This window comes from Sapajus apella, unplaced genomic scaffold (assembly GCF_009761245.1).
Source record: "Sapajus apella isolate SASKATOON/1434 unplaced genomic scaffold, GSC_monkey_1.0 scaffold106, whole genome shotgun sequence".
Lineage (NCBI taxonomy): Eukaryota > Metazoa > Chordata > Mammalia > Primates > Cebidae > Sapajus > Sapajus apella.
This window is the reverse complement of record NW_022437046.1, coordinates 1,920,079-1,945,114: the sequence shown is the minus strand read 5'-3', so window position 1 is coordinate 1,945,114 and position 25,036 is coordinate 1,920,079. Positions and strand designations below refer to the sequence as shown.

Genomic DNA, 25,036 nt, shown 5'->3' with positions numbered 1-25,036 from the left:
TGGATCATCTTAGGCCAGGAGTTCAAGACCAGCCTGACCAATATAGTGAAACCCCATCTCTACTAAAAATACAAAAATTAGCCAGGCACGGTGGCTTGCACCTGGAGTCCCAGCTTCTTGGGAGGCTGAGACAGGAGAATTTCTTGAACATGGGAGGTGGAGGTTGCAGTGAGCCAAGATTGTGCCACTGCACTCCAACCTGGAGGACAGAGTAAGACTCTGTCTCAAAAAAAAAAAAAAAAAAAAAAAGAATGGTAAGATTTAACAAACGCTCATGTCTGTGAATTAACTTGTTTTATATGATAGCTGATTATTTATGTTACATCTAAGCAGTTGTTAAATATTCAGTACATATTGGACATACCTGTTAGGGCTCTGAGACTGCAAATGACAGAAACCTCCTTCGCACTGCCTTAAGCCAAGAGGGAAATGTATCTGCTTGTGTAACTGAAAATTGAAGGACTTCAAGCATGGATGGATCTAGGGGTTCAGATGATGGTATTAGAATCCAGACTTTCTTTTTATCCATTAGCTCTGCTTTTCTGAATGGCTTCATTCACTAATAACTCTCTCCACATGGTGACCCCCAGCATGCCAGATTTATAAATCTTAAAGGTAGCAATCCCAGATTTTTCATTTTCCCAAATGACCTGAGTTGCTTTGCATAGCAGTTGCATCATTTGGCATTCCCACCAACAGTGCACAAGGGCTTCAGTTTCTCTGCAGCCTTGCCAAGTTGTGTTATCTTTTTAAAAAATAATAGCCTCCTAACAGGTGTGAGATAATTAATATTTTATTGTGGCTTTGATCTGTACTTCACTGATAGTGATATTGAGCCATCTAATCTTCTTTATTAATTTTTCCTCCACTATTAGCTTCTTACTTTTTAAATCCTGTATTATTCCTTTAGTAATTGCCTTAGAGATTCTAATATGCCTCCCTAACTTATTACATTACTTTGAATCATTAATTTTACTATTCCCCAGACCTTGTTCCAAATTACTTGTTTTTTTGAGATGGAGCCTTGCTCTCTCACCCAGGCTGGAATGCAGTGGCACGATCTCACTAACTGCAGCCTCTCCTCTTGGATTCAGGAGATCCTCCAACCCCAGTTTTCTGAGTAGCTGGGATTACAGGCATGTCCTACCACGCCTGACTAATTTTATTGTATTTTTAGTAGAGACGGGGTTTCGCCATTTTGGCCAGGCTGGTCCTGAAATCCTGACCTCAAGTGATCCGCCCGCCTCAGCCTCCCAAAGTTGGGGAATTACAGGCATGAGCCACCTCGCCTGGCCCAAATTAATTTATTACAATCTACCTTGAATTAGTATTTTACCACCTCATGAACAATGTAAAAATCTTCTAACAAGATTAATTTCATTTAACTCCCAATTATGACTTTTTGGTTATTAGACCTTTTGACTCTATGTCTTTTCTACTTTTCCATCATTTTCTGTTTTCCACCCTTTTTTCTCTGTGTACTTCAATCTGAATATTTAACTGATCTGACAGTTCATTAATATGTTGTTCTGCTATTTTGAATCTCCTTTAAAAATTCATCTTTTGGAGCCGGATGTGGTGGCTCACGCCTGTTGTTTCAGCACTTTGGGAGGCTGAGGTGGGAGGATCATTTGAGCTCAGGAGTTCAAGACCAGCCTGGCCAACATGATGAAACCACATCTCTACTAAAAAAACAATTAGCTGGGTGTGGTGGCACACGCCTGTAGTCCCAGCTATGCAGGAGGCTGAGGCAGAGAATTGCTTGAACCCAGGAGATGGCGATTGCAGTCAGCTGAGATGGCACCACTGCACTCCTGCCTGGTGACAGCGAGACTCCTTCCCCCACCACAAAAAAGAAAAGCAAAAATTAGCCAGGCGTGGTCATTCATGCCTGTAGTCCCAGCTACTTGGGAGGCTGAGGCAGGAGGATCACTTGAGCCTGGGAGGTAGAGATTGTAGTGAGTCGAGATCGTGCCACTGCACTCCAGCCTCGGTGACAGAAGGAGACCCTTTCTCAAAAACAAAACAAAACAAACAAAAAACCCTCATCTTTTGGAATCAATGCACGTTTCAGTTCTCGGATTTTTATTTGACTTTTAAACAATACATTCCATGTTTCTGGTACAATTCTCCATGTTTTTCCTTTATCCTCTTAAAAATGTTACTACTAATCTCTATTGTATAATTTCACTATCTGAATTATTGTAAGTCTCTTTTAATTGCCTGCTCTTTTTTCTTGGTTTTTGGTTATTTGGATCTTCTGTTTGATTATGACTCACAATGTTGGACATTGTGGATAAAAATTGTAGAGGCTCTGGAAGATGTTATTTCCAAAGAGGGTTAAGTTTTCTGCTGGTAGGCAGATAGCATTAATGCTGTTAGATCACCTTGAGACTGTTAGGATCTCTGGTTTTAGGCTTTTTAGGGCTAATCTGTTTCACTTACTCCTAGGGTTTTAACTGAAAGTATAGGATGCTTACGAAGACCCTTTTATTTTGACAAGACTTGAACTCTAACCTTTGTTTTCTCAACATCTGATAGGTTCTCTGATGTCTGATCTCTGCTTACTCTTTAGCCTCTTGGTTACTGTTCTCTACTGGATTTCTTGGCATTTCACCCAACACCTAATTTTTAGAAGCCATCTATTAACTCAAGGGGAAATCGCATACACATTTCTGGACTTGCTTTTCCACAGTAACCCTTTTTCTAGACCCTTACCTCTCAAGTTCCTGTTCTTTTGGCATGCCTCAACTCCAACCTCTGTTTCCACAGTCTTGTAAGAATGCCACTTTCTGTTTCTGTTATTTCTTAATGCCATGATTCAACAAATGCCCTGAGGAAAAAAGTCAAGTTGAATTTAAAACTTACCTTGGTGTACTCCTCACCTGGGAGAGGTGTCATAGTCCTTTAAGTCCAGTGTGTAGTGGTGTTCTTTAATGCTAGCAGTTTTTTTTTTTTTTTTTTTGAGACGGAGTTTCGCTGTTGTTACCCAGGCTGGAGTGCAATGGCACGATCTCGGCTCACCGCAACCTCCGCCTCCTGGGTTCAGGCAATTCTCCTGCCTCAGCCTCCTGAGTAGCTGGGATTACAGGCACGCGCCACCATGCCCAGCTAATTTTTTGTAGTTTTAGTAGAGATGGGGTTTCACCATGTTGACCAGGATGGTCTCGATCTGTTGACCTCGTGATTCACCCGCCTCGGCCTCCTAAAGTGCTGGGATTACAGGCGTGAGCCACCGTGCCCGGCTATTGCTAGCAGTTTTTTAAAAAAATGTATTATGTCCTACTTTTACCCTTTTCAGACTAGAAGAAGGTAGTCTGATCCAAGTTGTTCTGTCATGATCAGAACCAATCTGACTTAAAATTCTTCCTGTGTAACATTTTAAAGTTCATGTTCTTTTTAAGATTTTCTCTAATTTGGCTGTTTTCTTTTACAATGCTTGGAGGATAAACACAGTTATAGTACAATTATGAGGAGTCTGGGTTTATAATGAGGATCATGAAAATTATTGCATTTTCAAAATTATTTTCTGTATGCTGGTATTTACTTAAAAACGAATGAGAGCCACAATAACCTAAGGCTTTTTGCCATTTCTGTGTTTACTTAACCACACTTTTGTCCGTATCTTTCACATTTGTACTAGAGTGTACTTACCTTCCTTGAAATATTGTAGTTCACATTTGTATAATACTTTAGAGTTTGCAGACTGCTGCCATATCCATTATAGTCTCATTTGTTTTTCATAACAACCCTGATAGTATTATTATTTTACAAATGATAAAACTAAGGCTAAAATGTTAAACAGACTTAGGTAGTAAATAACAGAGTGGAAACTTGAATATACTACTACTTCCTAATTCCAAAGCCTATACAATGCTTTTAAAACACTTAAAGCTTAATACTGAAACAAGTTTACAGAAAAATACATGTATGCCTTCACCATAGTAGACTACTTAATTATCTTACTCTTTTTTCTCTCAATTTCCTAATTAATTATTCCTGTTTCTGTATAACCTTTATGTTTATTTTTTTATTATTTTGTGAATTTTCCATTTATTCTGCTTTCTTTAATTATACCTCTGGTTTTGGACATTACCCTTAATCTTAATGTACTTTAAGTGCATTAAAAATGAACTTTTTTCTTCCAATTTTTTTCTTAGGATAAATGTCTAGGGTGTTATTACTGGGTTAAAGAACCTAATCGTTTGTAGGACTTAGATGTGTTGGTCCAGGTTACTTTTATTTTTATTCCTATATTCAAGTTATTAGCAAGTCTATTATTGTTATCTATATCATATTCAGAGAGTATATTTTTAACTTTTTTTTTGGGGGGGACAGTCTTTCTTTGCTCTGTCATCCATGCTAGAGTGCAGTGGCATGAACATAGCTGACTACAGTCTCAACCTCCTGGGCTTAAGTGATCCTTCCACCCCAGCCTCTCAAGTAGTTGGGACCACAGGTGCTTGTCACCATACCTGGCTAATTTTTCTACTTTTTTTTTGTAGAGATGAGGTTTCAATGTATTGCCCAGGGTCTCGAACTCCAAGGCTCAAAATATCTACCCACCTCAGCCTCCCAAATTGCTAAGATTACAGGTGTGAGCCACTGCGCCTGCCCCAGTTTTTGGTTCTCAAAATCAAATTGTTGCCAAGGAGCCTGCTCTTAACTTTTCACACCTGCAAACACAGCATTAGGATGTTTAGCACTTCTTTACGGGAGTGTCGGGTTGTCATCATATTATTTATTAAACAATAGCTTTGTATTTGATAAGGACTATTATAATTTAGGGGGAAAGATTCCTTCTGCAAGATAAAAGCTTGCTTTTAGTTTGTCTATAATGAAATACTATTCAGCCATAAAAAGGAATGAAGTACTCATACCTGCTACAACTTGAATAAACTCTAAAAATGTTACGATAAGTAAAGGAAGTGAGATGCATAAGGCCACATATTATCTGATTCCATTTGTACTGAATATCCCAGATAGCAACTCCATAGAGACAAAAAGTAGATAAATTGTTGCTGGGAGGTGGGGAGAAATGGGGAGTGACAGCTAATGGATACAGAGTTTCTTTTTGTGGTAAGAAAATGTTTTGGAATTAGGGCAGAGTGATGGTTGAACAACCTTGTCAGCATACTAAAAACCACTGAATTGTATACTTTTAAAAGGTGAATTTTATTGTATGTGAATTATGTCAATTTTTTAAAAGCTTACTATTTTAAGATAAACTGTGTCTATAAGGGACCTTAAAAACATGATCATCACAGAACTAGGGTACATACTTTAATGAGTTACATGGTAAATGGTATCATCACATCCTTGCTGTGTGACCCAGAGTTATTTAACACCTGAGTCTTTTTTCTCATGTTAATGGGACGATGATGACGATGACGGCAACGACTACTACTACCACCACCACCTTTTTCACAGAGTCATTTCAAGGATTAAATGTGATAATACCTGTAAAGTGCAAAACATAGCACCTGTGCAGTGCCTATAAGGGGTCTTTTAGAAGTAATAAGCATTCAGATTCCCGGGACTGTCATAGGCCACACCTGGCAAGAGGTTTACTGAGAAGGACAGAGTATAGTAAACACAGTTTGCCAGTAGGGAAGCATCTACCATTAATGGAATTATTTCTCCCACTTTTGTATGTTTTGGTCCACATAGCTGACCAGTCATTCTGTTTGGTCCTCCAAGTGACAGGTCTAGGACAAGGGAGTGAGACTCACATTTTCAGGGCCAGCTTTTGCCCTTAAAGACTAACATTTTTTTTATGACAACTCTATAGACAGAGCTTCCAGGGTCCCTGTAAGGGACATGTTGAGATACAAGAATCACCATACTCACAGAAGCCCCAAACCATGGCTTTTCTGTCAGATATTTACAGTTAATTTTTAGTTTATCCCAAATTGATGCAGTTTGCCTATCAGGATTTGTAAGCAATGTTGCCTAATAACACAGCAGACATTGTGTCTTCTTATCAGATTTCTATTGAAACACAGACCTAGAAAGTTGAGCAAAGGTCCAGTTTCATGCAGCAGGGAAAAGTTTTGTTTAATGTGTTCCTTTAAACTTTTCCTTCACAGCCTAACACTTATTAAGTGCATGTGAGTGGTTATTTTGCTTTTATCTTCTAGATCTTTCTTCCCCTGTAGTCCTTTCTTAAAACCTAACAGCTTCTGAGAAAGTCTAACCTATGTGTCATATGGTTAAGTTTATTCTTGTTTTATCCTGGGTTCTTCTGATGTCCTTGCCCTCCTCTGCACTATTCAGCCTTGCACAATAGTTCCTCACCAGTGTCTCCTCCTCCTGCTTTGCTGAGCTTTTGCCAGTCTCCACCAGTGCTGTTTCAGGCTTAGAAGTTTTTAGATGTAACTGCTCTAAGCTGACCTCAGGTAGTGAAACTTCTCAGTGGTTTGCTTCAAACTGGGGTAAATCTCCTTTGGATACTCAGAAGGGTCCTGAAACAGTGTTGCTTTGGCCCCAGCATGTTATAAAAGTTAATTGACTAAACATTGAGTTGTTATGTCCATCCCTTCTCCTCAAATGTATACATGTACCCAAGGTGTTGGGCAGGGGATGGTTTTGAGTAATAATTGTTATGGGGTACCCAGGTTTCCTGCTTCTCTTCTTCACCTTGGACTTACCAACTCAGACTACTCAGATTTCACTCCTTGTCTAAGGGGTGAATTCTTCAGTACCCTTTGCACCATTGGTTACCCAAACATATAGAGAGACTTTATTAAGATTATGGAGAAATACAGAATTGCTTTATTGTTTTTGCTTTTATTACCATGATATCTCCAACAGTAAGAACATTTTTCATAGTTGCTCGTAATATATATCTTGCCTTAATGTCAGTCATCAGCAGCACTCAGGTTATTTCTCAGTGTATGGTTGTTAGGCAAACTGTGACACTGTTTGATGTATAGTACTTGGGATGGAAATAGCAGGATTTTAATTTGCAATTTGAAGGACACTGAAAGTACTGATTTTTCCCCTGGGTTTCCATCTTGAAGGCATAATGCATAGTCCTTAGGACAAAGTCATTTTCTGTAAGCCTGAAAACTAAAATCATAATGATCGTACTTTTGTATTTTACAGTGTGTGGACCAGTTGACAAAGATCCAAACTGAATTACAAGAGACAGTGAAAGATTTAGCTAAAGGCAAAAAGAAGTACTTTGAGACTGAACAGATGGCTCATGCAGTACGAGAGAAAGCTGACATCGAGGCGAAGTATGTGTTTTAGCATTTCTGAGAAAGTAATTATGCAAATAAATGTTATTGTTGCTAATTGTTTGTTCTCTGTTAGTAATGAGCATAGACCCATTCTTAGGTAGTGGTAGTTTCTTTTGACCTACATATGTTATATACTTTAGGTCACATTTTTAAAATTGGCTGATTTTTATCTAAATTAATATAGCAAAATGGGAATATTAGATTAGTCAGTTTTCATATTAAATTGAATTTTGAAGAGGAAAGAAAGTAAATGAACATTGTATTTACAGACTTGAAAGCTTATCAAAAGCCTAAAGTCGCTGCTATGGTGTCTGAATATCAAGGTTTAAGAGCCTCATTTTTCTCATGCTGGACTCTCAATCAAATCAGTGGTAGATGGAAATCCCTGTGATCCTCAGGATGCCACTGAAGGTCCGTAAACACATCAAGTGAATGAGAGCACTGACCTCCATGTAGAAACCCTGCCCCAGCACTGTTTTTTTCTTTTACACAAAAATTTAGTGTATTTGTACATACACGCTTTGTCATGTATTTGTCATGTACGCGTTAGCAATTGTATGAATTTCCCTTTCAATATATGTGAATTATAAGTCCTTTTTTTTTTGAGAGTAAGTAGGAAAAGAAGGAACTGCCAACTGGTAATAGAAGGTAATATAAAGCAAGCAATATAATAGAAATTTTTGCAATGACAATTTGAGGAAAGATAAAAAGTTGATGAGAAAAAGCATGTTATAGAATTGGACTCTGAAGAGGTCTGTGAGAAGGACAGCTGAGACTCTGGTTCAGTGTGCCGACTGATGCAAAATCTAGGAGTCTGAACTCCTAGTCATAAAATCAGAAAGGCTTTGACCACCTGTACTGACAGACCAGCAAGGACGGGGATGTCTTTCTAATACGGTTTTTATCCACAAGAAATACAAGCAACCTTATAAGCAACTTGTGAAAATTTAGGGGCTTCCCCAGTTTATCAAGAGCTGGTGAGTATTCATGAAAGATTTGATGTTACAATATTTTCCTAATCTATTTTATTGTATTTATTGTTTTATTCTTTGAATATACAAATATTTCCTGTATTTTTATAGTGTCAATGATCTTCTCAATAAGACCTGAAGTTTTTAGTTTAGATCTCCATTGGGAATATACTGTCATGGTCATTTTTAGGAACTTGTTTTCTTAAACTCTCAGGGATCCTAGAACAGAGAATTGGCAGATTTGTAGTGTATAAATAAACACCTAATTTAGCCATGGCCCGCAGGATGAACACAAGCACAGTGGAAGGCTGTTTCTGAGAAGTGTGAATTTGCTAGGGTGTAATTCACAGAGCTGCTCACAAGGAATGGCCTTCTAACATGGCCCAAATTCAGAGGGGTACAGCAAGTTAGACACACTAATGTTTAACTTTTCAACTATAGAGTAAGAAATGCCTCTTTATCTTCATTTATTCGCTGTTTGTTGAATAATTACTTTATATTGGGTAAGGTGAGTACAGAGATGAGTAAGGTAAGCTTTGTGCCCCCAAGGAGTTTAAAGCCTAGAATTAGAAACTGAAAGAAATTAAGTACCTAAAGTCACTTAATAGTAACTGATAATTTATTTGCAGTAGTAATGTGAAAACACTCTTAAGAAAGCATAGAAAATATAGAGGTTAATTTCACCTAATGATAAAGGAAACCTTCATAGAAGAAGTGATATTTGGATAGAATCTTGAGTATAAATTTTCTATGTAGAGAGATGTGGAGGAAGATCAGGAAGGGGAAAGTATGTACTTTGATAGATGATTTGATAGGTGGTGTGGAGATGCAAACATTAGGAGAGACCATACAAGGAAAAGGGATACAAGTTGAAGGAGATGATGAATTTCATTTTGAACATGGATGTTCTGAAGAGCCTGTGAAACATGGGTGAATGTGTTTGGAAGGTAGTCAGATATCTGGCACTTAAATGAGAATTTAAGCCTGACGATCTCGCTTTGAGGGTCAGTTGCCTATCCCATGGTTGGTTACAATACTAAAATTCCATCTAGAGTAGATGAGAAGTTGAGTTTGGAACCCCAAGGAACATTAATTTTGAAGGGTAAATGGTAAAGAGTAGCACACAGTATAGTTCATTATTTGTGTAGTGTTTGGGTGTAAAAATCCTGCCTTATTTTTTCTAGATTGCAATCTTTGAGAACAGGTGCTGTCTTATTCTATCACTAATACATACTTTAATACTGCACATGAAGTATGTTAGGATTAGGAAATAAAGCAGAAGCCAGAAACTTAAAATCTTATATTGGAAGATCTAGATGCAACTCAGCCTATTTGGATAATGGCTGTAAAAAAAAAAAGAGAACTGGGAATATCCCCAAACAGTCTTATTCTGAAAAGGTTTTCTCAGAGATTTGAGTTTGTGGCCTTTACTTGAGAAAATGAACAGGAATATGATTAATAAAAATAAAATAATTATGAAATCTGACTATGACAAGGTAAAAAAAATAACAGGAATCTTTCAAACCCAATTTTTTTTTTTTTAACAGTGGGGAAGTAGTTGGGCTGCATATGTCTTTATCCCCGAATGTTTTCTCTTGTTAGAAAAATAAGTCTGCTTGTCCTATCTTCTTCACACTGGCTTTGCAAAGACTAGCTGCTCCATCATCCGGTCCCAAATTGGCCAGCAACTTTACTTCGTGGGGCACAGCTGCCAGCACATGCGTTGAATTCTCCCATGGAAATCACCCTGGCACTGTAGTCAAGACAAACATTGCAGCTTTAAAAAAAAAAAAAAATTATGGGTCCTGGGAGTGTTGCTTGTTCCCTAGCATTTGTCTGTTGACATTCTCCATATGGTTATCTCTAGCTGTTTGGGTAAAATCAACATGCTTGTACTACTGATTGTTAGATTATGGTTACTCTCCCAAACTGAGAAGGAACAAGGGAGATAAGAACACAAGAGTGAGAGAAGATTACATCATACAGGGCAGAGAGTCCCAGGACTTTCTCAATAAGTTCAGGCTATCCCCTAAGAGCAAAGGGGGCACACAGACAGGTACCCATACAAAAAGTACTTTTAGTGGGGGGAATAATAGAAGTAAGGACTTTGTAGAGCTCGTTGATTGCATTATTGCATTCCTGGTCTTGTTAAAGCCTTTCACACGCAGCCCCAGAAGCTTGCTGACACTTGCCGCCATACTCTCTAACCTTTGCAGGAACTAAAGTGTGTGAAGTTGTATGATATTGAGAATAGCCTATAGTTTGATGGCTCTTGTTTATTAGGAGACGCCAATATATTTTGGTGGGTTTTTTTTTTTTTTGTGGTAAAGTTTTTTTTTTTTTTTTTTGGTCATTCTGGATATTTTTCTTATATTAATCTCAATATTTCCTGTTTTACCATAATGTTAAATTCTTCCTGTAGTGTAAAATAAAGGAAAGTAATTATTCTTGGTTTTCCATTTTTTTATTCTTTGTTAGAACAGTATCTTGAAGTTATTTTTAAAATGTAATAATATCATATTTAGTAATTTTACTGTGATATAATTTGACTTTATTAAACAAAGTTTTCTATTTTTATTACAGATCTAAACTTAGTCTTTTTCAATCAAGAATCAGTTTACAGAAGGCAAGTGTAAAGGTGAGTTTTCAATAAGTGTATTTCACAACTGAGAAATCTCTTAGCTTGTAAAACAGAGAATTGGATCTTTGAGGGTGGAAGTAGATTATTTCTACCTTAGAGAAGCATTTTAAAGTCACTGACTCAGGGAGGAACTTTCCCTCCCAGTTTACGGGGGTTTTTCACCCAGTTGTCAATACCTTAGACACAGCTTACTTCTCAAGACTGTGTTAAGGATAAGTTTCTATACCTTACCTACTTAGGTAGCCTGTTGTCTTTATCTCTTAGTCCAAGAGACTTAATCCAAGTGCTTTGGAAAGCTCTACAAAATCTATTTCATTTAGATTTAGACCCCGAGCAGATATTCTGGGCCAGATGTGAGTGAGTTTCTCCTTCAGAAACATCACACTGTGGAATGCCTGATTAAGTAAGCTTAGAGACCTGGCTGTGGCTGCCAGTCTCCAAACTAGCATGCAGTTCTTCTGGCACATTAGAAGTGCCGATTTTTAAAAAATTATTTTCTAACTCCACTAGATTTATCCATGCCTTTGAAGATAAGGTACTTAGTTTCAGAGCCTTTATTTACCCATTTGAATAAAATGAGCAAAATATTTTTAAGTTATCTACAAAATTTTAGAAGTATGTTAAGCAATTATTTGAAAATGCTCGTACCCTGTATAACAGTTCTAGTCACTGTTTCATTTCTCAGTAGTGATGAATAATTTTTATATATGTATAAATGTTTTTCCCACATGGTTGCCTCTATTCTTGTTGGGGAGCCATTAATTGCAAACTAAGAGTAGGATTCCTATGTGTTTTGCAGTACAATATCAGTTTACAGTGATCGTTTTCTTTTGCTCTGTTTTAGTTAAAAGCCCGGCGATCTGAATGTAATTCCAAAGCTACCCATGCAAGGAACGATTATCTTCTTACCCTAGCAGCAGCAAATGCACATCAGGATCGCTACTATCAAACAGATTTAGTTAACATTATGAAGGTAATACAGCTTTCATATCTGTGGTAATTTTACTTAATTAAAAACAAAAACTCAGGAGTTCGGTGTTGGGTTTATGGGATTGAATCTATAGAAGAGTAGCCAGACTATGTTGCATTTTATTGGAAGATACTTGTTATTGTTTGGATTGCATCTGTTTCAGATGATTTGGATTAATTGTTAGCTAAGAAAATGTTTACAGACAAGTCACAGTAAAGGATTATATTTTTCCCTAGGTGTGGCAAACATTTGTTGTCTAGTGGTTATTGATATAGAAGATAAGAGAAATAACTCTTTTTTTTTTTTTTTTTTTTTTGAGACGGAGTTTCACTCATGTTACCCAGGCTGGAGTGCAATGGCGCGATCTCGGCTCACCGCAACCTCCGCCTCCTGGGTTCAGGCAATTCTCCTGCCTCAGCCTCCCTGGGTAGCTGGGATTACAGGCACGCACCACCATGCCCAGCTAATTTTTTGTATTTTTAGTAGAGACGGGGTTTCACCATGTTGACCAGGATGGTCTTGATCTCTTGACCTCGTGATCCACCCGCCTCGGTCTCCCAAAGTGCTGGGATTACAGGCTTGAGCCACCGCGCCTGGCCAAGAAATTACTCTTAAACTGAGAAACTGCTGCGCTCTTTTCTGAGACTCATGTCATTGTTTCAATAAAATATTGAAGATTCTGCCTAGCTTCAATATTTTAGCATAATTTTTTGTTAGCTTGTATCTGTATTTTCTGAAAAATTTTTATAAGGAATGCAAAAGAATATTTGTATTAAAAATTTATTTTTATAGTGTATCTCTTAGCCTGAATTTTTTACTAATTAGAATTTTGGTCACAACTATGTTTAATTATAATTATGAGACCTTTTTAAATTTTGATATTTTAGAGACAAGGTCTCGCCCTGTTATCCAGGCTGGAGTGCCAGTGGTATGATCACAATTCACTGCAGCCTTGAACTCCTAGGCTCAAGCAATCCTCCCATCTTGTCCTCCTGAGTAGCTGAGATCCAGGCACAAGCCACTATGCCTGATTGCTTTTATTTTTAGAAAAAAGAGTCTTGCTATGTTGGCCAGGCTGGTCTCAAACTCCTGGCTTTAAGCAATCCTTCCTCCTAAGCTTCCCAAAATGCTGGGATTACAGGTGTGAGTCATTGTGTTTGGCATTTTTTATTTCTAAAAAACTTAGATTTTTAAAAATTTCAATAAGTTTATCCTGAATTTATAGGTAAAATTGCACATTACTGTTTGACAATTTTGAGCTGCCTATGGGGCAAACAAAAGAATATGTTCAGTAGCTATATGAAGATATCTGTCCTCTGGGTATTATGTTGAAACGCGGATAGATTAAATTACAGTTTGTGTACCCAAACTTGATCTAGTTTTTCCCTGTTTATATCACCTATGATGTGTCTTTAATTTTCACTGAAGTAAAGAGAAGAGGGTGGAGGGAAAGGAAACCTTTTTATTTTGTTGCCAGGTTTCTCCATTGTTGCTGGCAGACAGGCTCTGCTTTGGATTGTAGTTGTCATTCTCCTGTTTTCTGAAAACCCAAACATTTTATCATTTTGTTTTTTCTTTTATTTTCAACTCATCCCCCTCATATGTATTTTTAATGACAAACAAACACATTGCTGTAGTTGAATTGCTTAATTTACAAATCAGCAATTGTGAATGGGGATGCAGCCAGAGCAGGTGCTCTTTTTTCTATAATAGCTCTGGGAAAGAGGTCAACTCTGGCCAAAAACTACAAGTTCTTTCCTTGAAAGTCGAGATGGGACAGTTCCTGGAACCTTCAGGCAAAAACAAGAGTGTTGAAGGTAGTCAAACTGGACTAAGAAGTATCCTATTGCAAAACTTTTTTTCTTTCTTTTTGTTCACTGCCTGAAATCCCCTTTTCCTAGCTTCTGTTGTGACTTCTGCTTGTTAGAATACGGGTTATAAAATACAGAGACATTGTTTTGTCATCTCAGATGAGAATTCTACATATATTTTCCATAAAGCATTAGACTTAGAGGTTTAGGTGTTTTTATATATATATATATTTTTTGAGACGGGGTCCTGCTCTGTCATATAGGCTGGAGTAGAGTAGCTGGAACATGGCACACTGCAACCTGAACCTCCTGGTCTCAAGGGATCCTCTTACCTCAGCCTCCCATGTAGCTAGGACCATAGATGCATACCACCACACCCAGATAATTTTTTGATTTTTTTTTTTTTTTTTTTTAGAGACTGGGTCTCACTTCGTTGCCCAGGACTAGTCTTCAACTCCTGGGCTTAAGAGATCCTCTCACCTCAGCCTTCCAAAATGCTGGGATTATAGGGGTGAGCCACTGGGCCTGGCTGATTTTAGTGTCATATTAAGTATTACATAGTGCTTCAGAGTTACAAGGACCAAGAGTTTCAAACAACACATTTACTAAAGATGATTTTTAACACAGTTTGCACTTAACGTTGTGATTTACTATATCCTATATATGTCTACTATTATATCAAAGCTATATATTTTTCCCTATGAACATTTTAAAATGAACATTATGTCAGCTTAAGCAAAGCGAGAATAAAATTCTGTTTTTTTAAATTGGATCTATAGCTAAAAAAGATGGCCTTCAATAAGCCAGGGAAGGTACATTCTTATGTGGAGTATCTGCTCTCTGCCAAAAACAAAAGTTAAAGGGCCTGGCCAGCTCACAAATTAGTACATGTTCTTGAACTTACTTTGAAGTCCTCATGCCTATACTTGATCAGCATTGCATAGGTTATGCTTTGGAGTACTGATTTAATGAAACATTGTAGGGTACTAAACTGATTAAAAATAGAGGCAGGGGTCCCTCCTGCCCCTTAAAAATGAGAAAATGTATTTTCAGTTTTCATATATTGTGTATTAACTCATTTTTTTCCTCATGGTAATTCTGTAGTCTACAGTACTGGAAAACTGCTGTCAATCATGCTGTTAGCTACTTAGTACATTTCCATCAATTAATTGACAGTGGCCCTTAGATGCCTTTCTTGGAGATATCTGTTATTCTGAATTAATGTTAAAGTGATAAAGTCCTAGTTAGAATCTTTTTAAAAATGACATGCGTAGCTTAAAAGTAAGATATTTGGGGCTGGGCGGGTGGCTCACGCCTGTAATCCCAACGCTTTGGGAGGCCAAGGCCTGCGGATCACCTGCAGTCAGGAGTTCGAGACAAGCCTGGCCAACATGATGAAACTCCATCTCTACTAAAAATACAAAAAAAAAAATTAGCCGGATGTGGTGACTGACGCCTATAATCCCAGCTACTTAGGAGGTTGAGGCAAGAGAATCACTTGAACCCAGGAGGCGGAGGCTGCAGTGAGCTGAGATTGTGCCATTGTACTGCAGCCTAGGCAACAAGAATGAGATTTTTGTCTCAAAAAAGGGGGGTTGGTATTTGATTGGTTGATTTAACCATACACATTTAAGAGCCTCTTACAGCATGCTAACTACTGAGTTAGGCTTTTGGAAGAGACAAAGATGAGTTAGACACACTATTCATCCTCAAAGAGCTCAATATGGTAAAAGAGAGAAAGACAGATACATATATATAGATGATTGCAAATTAGAGTGATGCAAATCACTTACTGCTAGAGGACTGTGGTTAGTAATAACAATAGCTATCTTTTTTATTGCTTAATATTGCCTTGGCATTATCCTAACCACTTAATAAATGTTACCCTTTCTCATTTTCTTTATTATCCTGGTTAAAGTTCACAGCTCATCATTTAAATAATACTGTAAGTTATGCTCTTATCTTTGCCCTTTTTCAAATGAAATGAAATATCAGCTCTGATAAACCCCCGTAACTGGATAATCTGTATCTAAGCAGCCAAGTACTGCCGAAGAAAAGTTTCAATGGAGCAGATTCATGATCATAAATTAACAGAGGAACCAGTGCAGCTGTCTCAACACTGCTTGGATAGCCTACTGTCTTTCCTTAGTTAATGTTTCCTACTGTTTTTAACAATTATTTCAACTCTTCCCTCTTCAAACCCCAGATTTCCCCCTTCTCTTTTATGCTTAGCAGTTGGGTTCTCTTTCTAATTTACAGAGACAATAGAAACCATTGGAAGGCAGCTTCATTATTCTCCACTATCTGACATCTGATTTCATCTGTATTCAGGACTTCCAGAATCTTAGTAGCAGTTGTTCCTATCTAAAGGTGATCTTTTCACCTCAGCTTTGGATTATATCTCATCCTCTCCTGCCTTTTTTTTTTTTTTCACTTATTAATTTATTTTTGTTTTGGTAAAATAGTTATTCTTCATAAAAGTACACTGTTTGCATTAACCCATTATCATATGATGACTTCACTGTAGTTATTTGAAATTGGAATTTTCAATTCTTTTTTTTTTTTAATTGCATTTTAGGTTTTGGGGTACATGTCAAGAACATGCAAGATTGTTGCATAGTTACACACGTGGCAGTGTGATTTGCTGCCTTCCTCTGCATCACCTATATCTGGCATTTCTCCCCATGCTGGCTGTCCCCAACTCCCCACCCCTCACTGACCCTCCCCTATTTCCCCCCAACAGACCCAAGTGTGTAGTGCTCCCTTCCCTGTGTCCATGTGTTCTCATTGTTCATCACCTGCCTACGAGTGAGAACATGCGGTGTTTGATCTTCTGCTCTTGTGTCAGTTGCTGAGAATGATGCTTTCCAGCTTCATCCATGTCCCTACAAAGGACACAGACTCGTTTTTGATGGCTGCATAATATTCCATGGTGTATATGTGCCACATTTTCCCTGTCCAGTCTATCATCGATGGGCATTTGGGTTGGTTCCAGGTCTTTGCTATTGTAAACAGTGCTGCAATGAACATTCGTGTGCACGTGTCCTTATAATAGAACGATTTATAATCCTTTGGATATATACCCAGTAGTGGGATTTCTGGGTCAAATGGAATTTCTATTTCTAGATCCTTGAGGAATCGCCACACTGTCTTCCACAATGGTTGAACTAATTTACACTCCCACCAACAGTGTAAAAGTGTTCCTATTTCTCCACATCCTCTCCAGCATCTGTTGTCTCTAGATTTTTTAATGATCGCCATTCTAACTGGCGTGAGATGGTATCTCAATGTAGTTTTGATTTGCATTTCTCTGATGACCAGTGATGATGAGCATTTTTTCATATGTTTGTTGGCCTTATGTATGTCTTCCTTTGTAAAGTATCTGTTCGTATCCTTCTCCCACTTTTGAATGGGCTTGTTTGTTTTTTTCTTGTAAATCTGTTTTAGTTCTTTGTAAATTCTGGGTATCAGCCCTTTGTCAGATGGGTAAACTGCAAAAATTTTTTCCCATTCTGTTGGTTGCCGATTCACTCTAATGACTGTTTCTTTTGCCATGCAGAAGCTGTGAAGTTTGATTAGGTCCCATTTGTCTATTTTGGCTTTTGTTGCCAATGCTTTTGGTGTTTTGGTCATGAAGTCCTTGGCTATGCCTATGTCCTGAATGGTTTTGCCTAGATTTTCTTCTAGAGTTTTTATGGTGTTAGGTCTTATGTTTAAGTCTTTAATCCATCTGGAGTTAATTTTAGTGTAAGGTTTCAGGAAGGGGTCCAGTTTCTGCTTTCTGCACATGGCTAGCCATTTTTCCCCACACCATTTATTAAACAGGGAATCCTTTCCCCGTTGCTTGTTTTTGTCAGATTTGTCAAAGCTTGGATGGTTGTAGATATGTTGTGTGGCCTCCGAGGCCTCTGTTCTGTTCCATTGGTCTATATCTCTGTTTTGGTACCAGTACCATGCTGTTTTGATTACTGTAGCCTTGTAGTATAGTTTGAAGTCCGGTAGTGTGATGCCTCCTGCTTTGTTCTTTTTACTTAGAATTGACTTGGCTATGCGGGCTCTCTTTTGGTTCCATATGAAGTTTAAGATGTTTTCTTCCAGTTCTGTGAAGAATGTCATTGGTAGCTTGATGGGGATGGCGTTGAATCTGTAAATTACTTTGGGCAGTATGGCCATTTTCACTATATTGATTTTTCCTAACCATGAACATTGCATGTTTCTCCATCTGTTTGTGTCCTCTCTTATTTCATTGACCAGTGGCTTGCAGTTCTCCTTGAAGAGGCCCTTTACGTTCCTTGTTAGTTGTATTCCTAGGTATTTATTCTCTTTGTGGCAATTGTGAATGGCAGTTCGTTCTTGATTTGGCTCTCTTTAAGTCTGTTATTGGTGTGTAGGAACGCATGTGATTTTTGCACATTGATTTTGTATCCTGAGACTTTGCCGAAGTTGCTTATCAGTTTCAGGAGATTTTGGGCTGAGACGATGGGGTCTTCTAGATATATATCATATCGTCTGCAAATAGAGACCATTTGACTTCCTCCTTCCCTATTGGAATACCCTTTATTTCTTTTTGTTACCTGATTGCTCTGGCCAGAACTTCCAGTACTGTATTGAATAGGAGTGGTGAGGGAGGGCATCCTTGTCTCATGCCAGATTTCAAAGAGAATGCTTCCAGTTTTTGCCCATTCAGTATGATATTGGCTGTTGGTATGTCATAAATAGCTTTTATTATTTTGAGATACGTTCCGTCAATACCTAGCTTATTGAGGGTTTTTAGCATAAAGGGCTGTTGAATTTTGTCAAAGGCCTTCTCTGCATCAATTGAGATAATCATGTGATTTTTGTCTTTGGTTCTGTTTATGTGGTGAATTACGTTTATAGACTTGCGTTTGTTGAACCAGCCTTGCATCCCCGGGATGAAGCCTACTTGATCATGGGGGATAAGCTTGTTGATGTGCTGTTGCAGTCGGCTTGCCAGTATTTTATTGTAGATTTTTGCGTCTATATTCATCATGGATATTGACCTGAAGTTTTCTTTTCTTGTTGAGTCTCTGCCGGGTTTTGGTATCAGGATGCTGTTGGTCTCATAAAATGACTTGGGAAGGATTCCCTCTTTTTGGATTGTTTGGAATAGTTTCAGAAGGAATGGTACCAGCTCCTCTTTGTATGTCTGGTAGAATTCGGCTGTGAACCCGTCTGGACCTGGGATTTTTTTCGGTGGTAGGCTCTTAATCGCTGCCTCAATTTCAGACCTTGTTATGGGTCTGTTCAGGGTTTCGGCTTCTTCCTGGTTTAGGCTTGGGAGGAGGCAAGTGTCCAGGAATTTATCCATTTCTTCCAGGTTTACTAGTTTATGTGCATAGAGTTGTTTGTAATAATCTCTGATGATGGTTTGAATTTCTGTGGAATCTGTGGTGATATCCCCTTTATCGTTTTCTATTGCATCAATTTGGTTATTCTGTCTTTTCTTTTTTATTAATCTGGCTAGTGGTCTGTCTATTTTGTTGATCTTTTCAAAAAACCAGCTCCTGGATTTATTGATTTTTTGAAGGGTTTTTTGTGTCTCTATGTCCTTCAGTTCTGCTCTGATCTTAGCTATTTCTTGTCTTCTGCTAGGTTTTGAGTTTTTTTGATCTTGCTCCTCTAGCTCTTTCAGTTTTGATGATAGGGTGTCAATTTTTGATCTCTCCTTGCTTCTCATGTGGTCACTTATTGCTATGTATTTTCCTCTAGAGACTGCTTTAAATGTGTCCCAGAGATTCTGGTATGTTGTGTCTTCGTTCTCATTGGTTTCAAAGAACATCTTTATTTCTGTCTTCATTTCATTGTTTACCCAGTCAACATTCAAGAGCAAGTTGTTCAGTTTCCATGAAGCTGTGCGGTTCTGGGTTAGTTTTTGAATTCTTAGTTCTAACTTGATTGCATTGTGGTCTGAGAGACTGTTATGATTTCCGTTCTTTTGCATTTGCTGAGGAGTGATTTAGTCCCAATTATGTGGTCACTTTTAGAGCAGGTGTGATGTGGTGCTGAGAAGAATGTATATTCTGTGGATTTGTGGTGGAGAGTTCTGTAAATGTCTATTAGGTTTGCTTGGTCCAGGTCTGAGTTCAAGTCCTGGATATCCTTGTTAATTTTCTGTCTGGTTGATCTTTCTAATATTGACAATGGGGTGTTAAAGTCTCCCACTATTATCGTGTGGGAGTCTAAGTCTCTTTGTAAGTCATTAAGAACTTGCCTTATGTATCTGGGTGCTCCTGTATTGGGTGCGCATATATTTAGGATGGTTAGCTCTTCTTGTTACATTGATCCTTTTACCGTTATGTAATGTCCTTCTTTGTCTCTTTTGATCTTTGTTGCTTTAAAGTCTAATTTATCAGAGATGAGAGTTGCAACTCCTGCTTTTTTTTGCTCTCCATTTGCTTGGTAAATCTTCCTCCATTCCTTTATTGTGAGCCTTTGTGTATCCTTGCATGTGAGATGGGTTTCCTGGATACAGCACACCGATGGGTTTTGGCTTTTTATCCAATTTGCCAGTCTGTGTCTTTTGATTGGGGCATTTAGTCCATTTACATTTAGGGTTAATATTGTTATGTGCGAATTTGATACTGCCATTTTGGTGCTAGCTGGGTGTTTTGCCCATTAGTTGATGCAGATTCTTCATTGTGTTGATTCTCTTTACCATTTGGCATGTTTTTGGAGTGGCTGGCACTGGTTGTTCCTTTATGTGTGGAGCCTCTTTCAGGAGCTCTTGTAAAGCAGGCCTGGTGGTGACGAAATCTCTGAGTACTTGCATGTTCATAGAGGATTTTATTTTTCCTTCACTTATGAAGGTTAGTTTGGCTGGATAGGAGATTCTGGGTTGAAAGTTCTTTTCTTTAAGGATGTTGAATATTGGCCCCCACTCTCTTCTGGCTTCTAGGGTTTCCGCTGAGAGATCTGCTGTGAGTCTGATAGGCTTCCCTTTGTGGGTAACCCGACCTTTCTCTCTGGCTGTGGTGTTCTCTGTATTTCCTGGACTTGAATGTTTGCCTGCCTTGCTAGGTTGGGGAAGTTTTCCTGGATAATATCCTGAAGAGTATTTTCCAGCTTGGATTCATTCTCTTCGTCGCATTCAGGTACGCCTATCAAATGTAGATTAGTTTTTTTCACGTAGTCCCACATATCTTGGAGACTTTGTTCATTCCTGTTTACCCTTTTTTCTCCATTTTTTGCCTTCCTGTTTTATTTCTTTGAGTTAATCTTCGACCTCTGATATCCTTTCTTCTGCTTGGTCAATTCGGCTGTTGATACTTGTGCGTGCTTGGGGAAGTTCTCGTGTTGTGTTTTTCAAGTCCATCAATTCACTTATATTCCTTTCTAATTTGTCCATTCTCATTAGCATTTTGTCAAATCTTTTTTCAAGGTTCTTAGTTTCTTTGCATTGGGTTAGAACATATTCTTTAAGTTCACAGAAGTTTCTTACTACCCACCTTCTGAAGTCTGATTCTGTCATTTCATCACACTCGTTCTCTATCCAACCTTGTTCCCTTGCTGGTGAGGAGTTGTGATCACTTGTAGGAGGAGAAGTGTTCTGGTTTCGGGTGTTTTCATCCTTTTTGCACTAGTTTCTTCCCATCTTTATGGATTTATCCACTTGTCGACTTTGTTGTTGCTGGCTTTCAGATTGGGTCTCTGAGTGGACGTTCTGTTTGTCGATGATGAGGTTATTTCTGTTTCTTGGTTTTCCTTCTGACAGTCCGGCCCCTCTGCTGTAGGTCTGCCGAGGTCCACTCCAGGCACTGCTTGCCTGGGGTTCACCTGCAACAGCTGCTGAACAGTAAGGGTTGTTACCAGTTTTCTTCTGCTATCTTTGTCCCACAAGGATACCTGCCAAATGTCAATCTGATCTCTCCTTTATGAGGTGGCTCTTTGGATATATAGGGCTGAGGAGCTGCTTGAGGAGACAGTCTCTTCTTTATATGAGCTCAAATGCTGAGCTGTGAGCTCCGTTGTTCATTCAGAGCTGCTGGGCAGGTACGTTTAGGTCTGCTGCAGCAGAACTCATAAACTGCTTTTTGTTCCCAGGTGCTCTGTCTCAGGGATTTAGGGCTTTATGAGTTTCGGTTATGCTGCTGCCTTCTCTTTTTTTTTTTTTCCTTCAGAGCTGCCCTGCCCAGCAAGGAGGCATCCTAGTCACTGTCTGCCTGTAGAGGCTTTGCTGAGCTGCTGTGGGCTCTGCCCAGCTGCCGAGTCAGCTTCCCTGCAGTCCTGTTTATATGGGTGTAGTTAGAACTGTCTTGGCAAGGGTGCCCTGCCTCTGTTAAGGCTGAGTCTCTCTGTAGTGGCGGGTTGCCTTGGCCATGGCGGGCTGCCTCAGCAATGGCGAGTTGCATTGGCAACAGCGGGCTGCCTCAGCATTGGCTGACTACCTTCGTAGTGGTGGGCTGCCTCAGTAATGGTGGACGCCCCTCCCCCACAGAGCTGGACCGTCCTGGGTTTAGCTGCGCTTGCTGTGAAACTCTTAATCCAGAGAGTTTCTGATTGCCGTTCTTTTTTGGGGGTGGGACCAGCTGAGCCTGATCGTCTGGCTCCCTGCCTCAGTGCCTTTTTTTTTTTTTTTTTTTTTAAGTTTGTGTTCCAGTCGCCTCTTGAAGAGGCACCGCGGTGTGTGTTTTTTCCCATGTGACAACTCACTGTGCTTGCTTAAACAGTGACAGTGAGATTCGTGGCGCCTTTTTTGCCCTGGAATCTACTGTCCTGGCTCCCTGCTCCGTCCCCTTTTTAAACAGACGAATGGGCAACTTCCTGTGGCTCCAGTCGCCGGCCAAAAGGGCACCCAGACCAGTGTGTTTTGTACGGAGAACCGCTGCTCCAGGGCGCCGACAACGCAGCAGCTCAGGGTAAAGCAGTGGCACCGGCTCGGCACAGCCGCCCTGGCCGAAACGGCCGCCCTGGCCGAAATGGCCACGCTGGCGACCCGTGGAGCTCCTCCGCCTGGGAATTTCCTAGTCTGTGGGCAATAAACTGGGAGCTTTCACTGGGAGCTGCAATCCTGAGCTGTTCCTAAAGGGCCATCTTGGATCGATCCCCCAATTCTTTATTATTATTATTATACTTTAAGTTCTGGGGTACATGTGCAGAACATGCAGATTTGTTACGTAGGTATTACATGTGCCGTGGTGGTTTGCTGCATCCATCATCCTGTCATCTACATTAGATATTTCTCCTAATGCTATTCCTCCCCATCCCCCTTCCCACTGCCATTGCTCCCCTGGCCCCCCACCCCTCTACAGGCCCTGTTGTGTGATGTTGCCCTCCCTGTGTCTATGTGTTCTTATTGTTCAACACCAATTATGAGTGAGAACATGTGGTGTTAGGTTTTCTGTTCTTGTGTCAGTCTGCTGAGAATGAAGGTTTCTAGCTTCATCCATGTCCCTGCAAAGGACATGAACTCATCCTTTTTTATGGCTGTGTAATATTCCATGATGTATATGTGCCACATTTTCTTTATCCAGTCTATCATTGATGGGCATTTAGGTTGGTTTCAAGTCTTTGCTATTGTGAACAGTGCCACAGTAAATGTATGTGTGCATGTGTCTTTATAATAGAATGATTTAATAATCCTTTGGGTATATACCCAGTAATGGGATTGCTGGGTCAAATGGTATTTCTGTTTCTAGATCCTTGAGGAATTGCCACACTGTCTTCCCCAATGATTGAACTAATATACACTCCCACCAACAGTGTAAAAGTGTTCCTGTTTCTCCACATCTTTTCCAGCATCTGTTGTCTCCTGACTTTTTCTTTTTTTTTTTTTGAGGTGGAGTCTCACTCTGTCACCCAGGCTGGAGTACAGTGGTGCAATCTTGGCCCACTGCAACCTCCATCTTCCAGGTTCAACCAGGTCTCTTGTCTCAGCCTCCCGAGTGGCTGGGATACAGGCACATGCCACCACACCTGGCTAATTTTTTGTATTTTAGTAGAGACGGGGGTTTCGCCATGTTGCCCAGGCTGGTTTTGAACTACTGAGCTCAGGTAATCCACACTCTTCAGCCTCCCAAAGTACTAGGATTACAGGCGTGAGCCACTGCGCCCAGCCTCCTGATGTTTTAATCTTCGCCATTCTAACTGCCATGAGATGGCATCTCAAAGTGGTTTTGATTTGCATTTCTCTAATGACCAGTGATGATGAGCCTTTTTTCATGTTTGTTGGCTGCATAAATGTCTTCTTTTTTTTTTTTTTTTTTTTTTTTTTTTTTTTTTTTTTTTTTTTTTTTGAGACGGAGTTTCACTCATGTTACCCAGGCTGGAGTGCAATGGCGCGATCTCGGCTCACCGCAACCTCCGCCTCCTGGGTTCAGGCAATTCTCCTGCCTCAGCCTCCTGAGTAGCTGGGATTACAGGAACGCACCACCATGTCCAGCTAATTTTTTGTATTTTTAGTAGAGACGGGGTTTCACCATGTTGACCAGGATGGTGTCAATCTCTTGACCTCGTGATCCACCCGCCTCGGCCTCCCAAAGTGCTGGGATTACAGGCTTGAGCCACCGCGCCCGGCCAATAAATGTCTTCTTTTGAGAAATGTCTGTTCATATCCTTTGCCCACTTTTTGATGGGGTTGTTTGTTCCTTCTTGTAAATTTGTTTAAGTTCTTTGTAGATTCTGGATATTAGCCCTTTGTCAGATGGTTAGACTGCAAAAACTTTTTCCCATTCTGTTGGTTTCCAGTTCACTTTAATGATAGTTTCTTTTGCTGTGCAGAAGCTCTTAAGTTTAATTAGATCCCATTTGTCTATTTTGGCTTTTGTTGCCATTGCTTTTGGTGTTTTAGTCATGAAGTCCTGGCTCATGCCTATGTTCTGAATGGTAGGTTTTCTTCTAGGATTTTTATGGTATTAGGTCTTATGTTTAAATCTTCAGTCCATCTGGAGTTAATTTTTGTGTAAGATGTAAAGAAGGGATCCAGTTTCAGTTTTCTGCATATGGCTAGCCAGTTTTCCCAGCACCATTTATTAAATAGGAAATATTTTCTCCATTGCTTATTTTTGTCAGATTTGTCGAAGATCAGATGGCTGTAGATGTGTGGTATTATTTCTGAGGCTTCTCATTGTCCCCTCCTTCCTACCCTTCTCAGCCACTGATAACCACTGTCCTTCTCTCTACTGCTGGATACATATCTTTTTTTTTTTTTGAGATGGAGTTTCACTCATGTTACCCAGGCTGGAGTGCAATGGCGCGATCTCGGCTCATCGCAACCTCCGCCTCCTGGGTTCAGGCAATTCTCCTGCCTCAACCTCCTGAGTAGCTGGGATTACAGGCACGCACCACCATGCCCAGCCAATTTTTTGTATTTTTAGTAGAGATGGGGTTTCACCATGTTGACCAGGATAGTCTCGATATCTTGACCTCGTGATCCACCCGCC

General features: G+C 39.5%; 1 protein-coding gene and 1 long non-coding RNA gene across 7 annotated transcripts in view; both read left to right on the top strand.

Moving 5' to 3' along the window:
- Positions 1–25,036, top strand: part of FCHSD2 (FCH and double SH3 domains 2) — a 302,687-nt gene that overhangs the window by 134,861 nt on the left and 142,790 nt on the right. For all 6 annotated transcript variants that reach the window (XM_032258857.1, XM_032258855.1, XM_032258859.1 and 3 more), the window contains 3 exons: positions 7,108–7,241; positions 10,799–10,853; positions 11,701–11,829. In XM_032258857.1, the coding sequence (XP_032114748.1) occupies positions 7,108–7,241; positions 10,799–10,853; positions 11,701–11,829 (318 nt within the window). The remainder of the gene's footprint in view (positions 1–7,107; positions 7,242–10,798; positions 10,854–11,700; positions 11,830–25,036) is intronic.
- LOC116536962 lies at positions 1,981–3,881 on the top strand. Its single transcript, XR_004262904.1, has 2 exons — positions 1,981–2,945; positions 3,259–3,881. It is a non-coding gene; the product is annotated as an uncharacterized LOC116536962 (long non-coding RNA).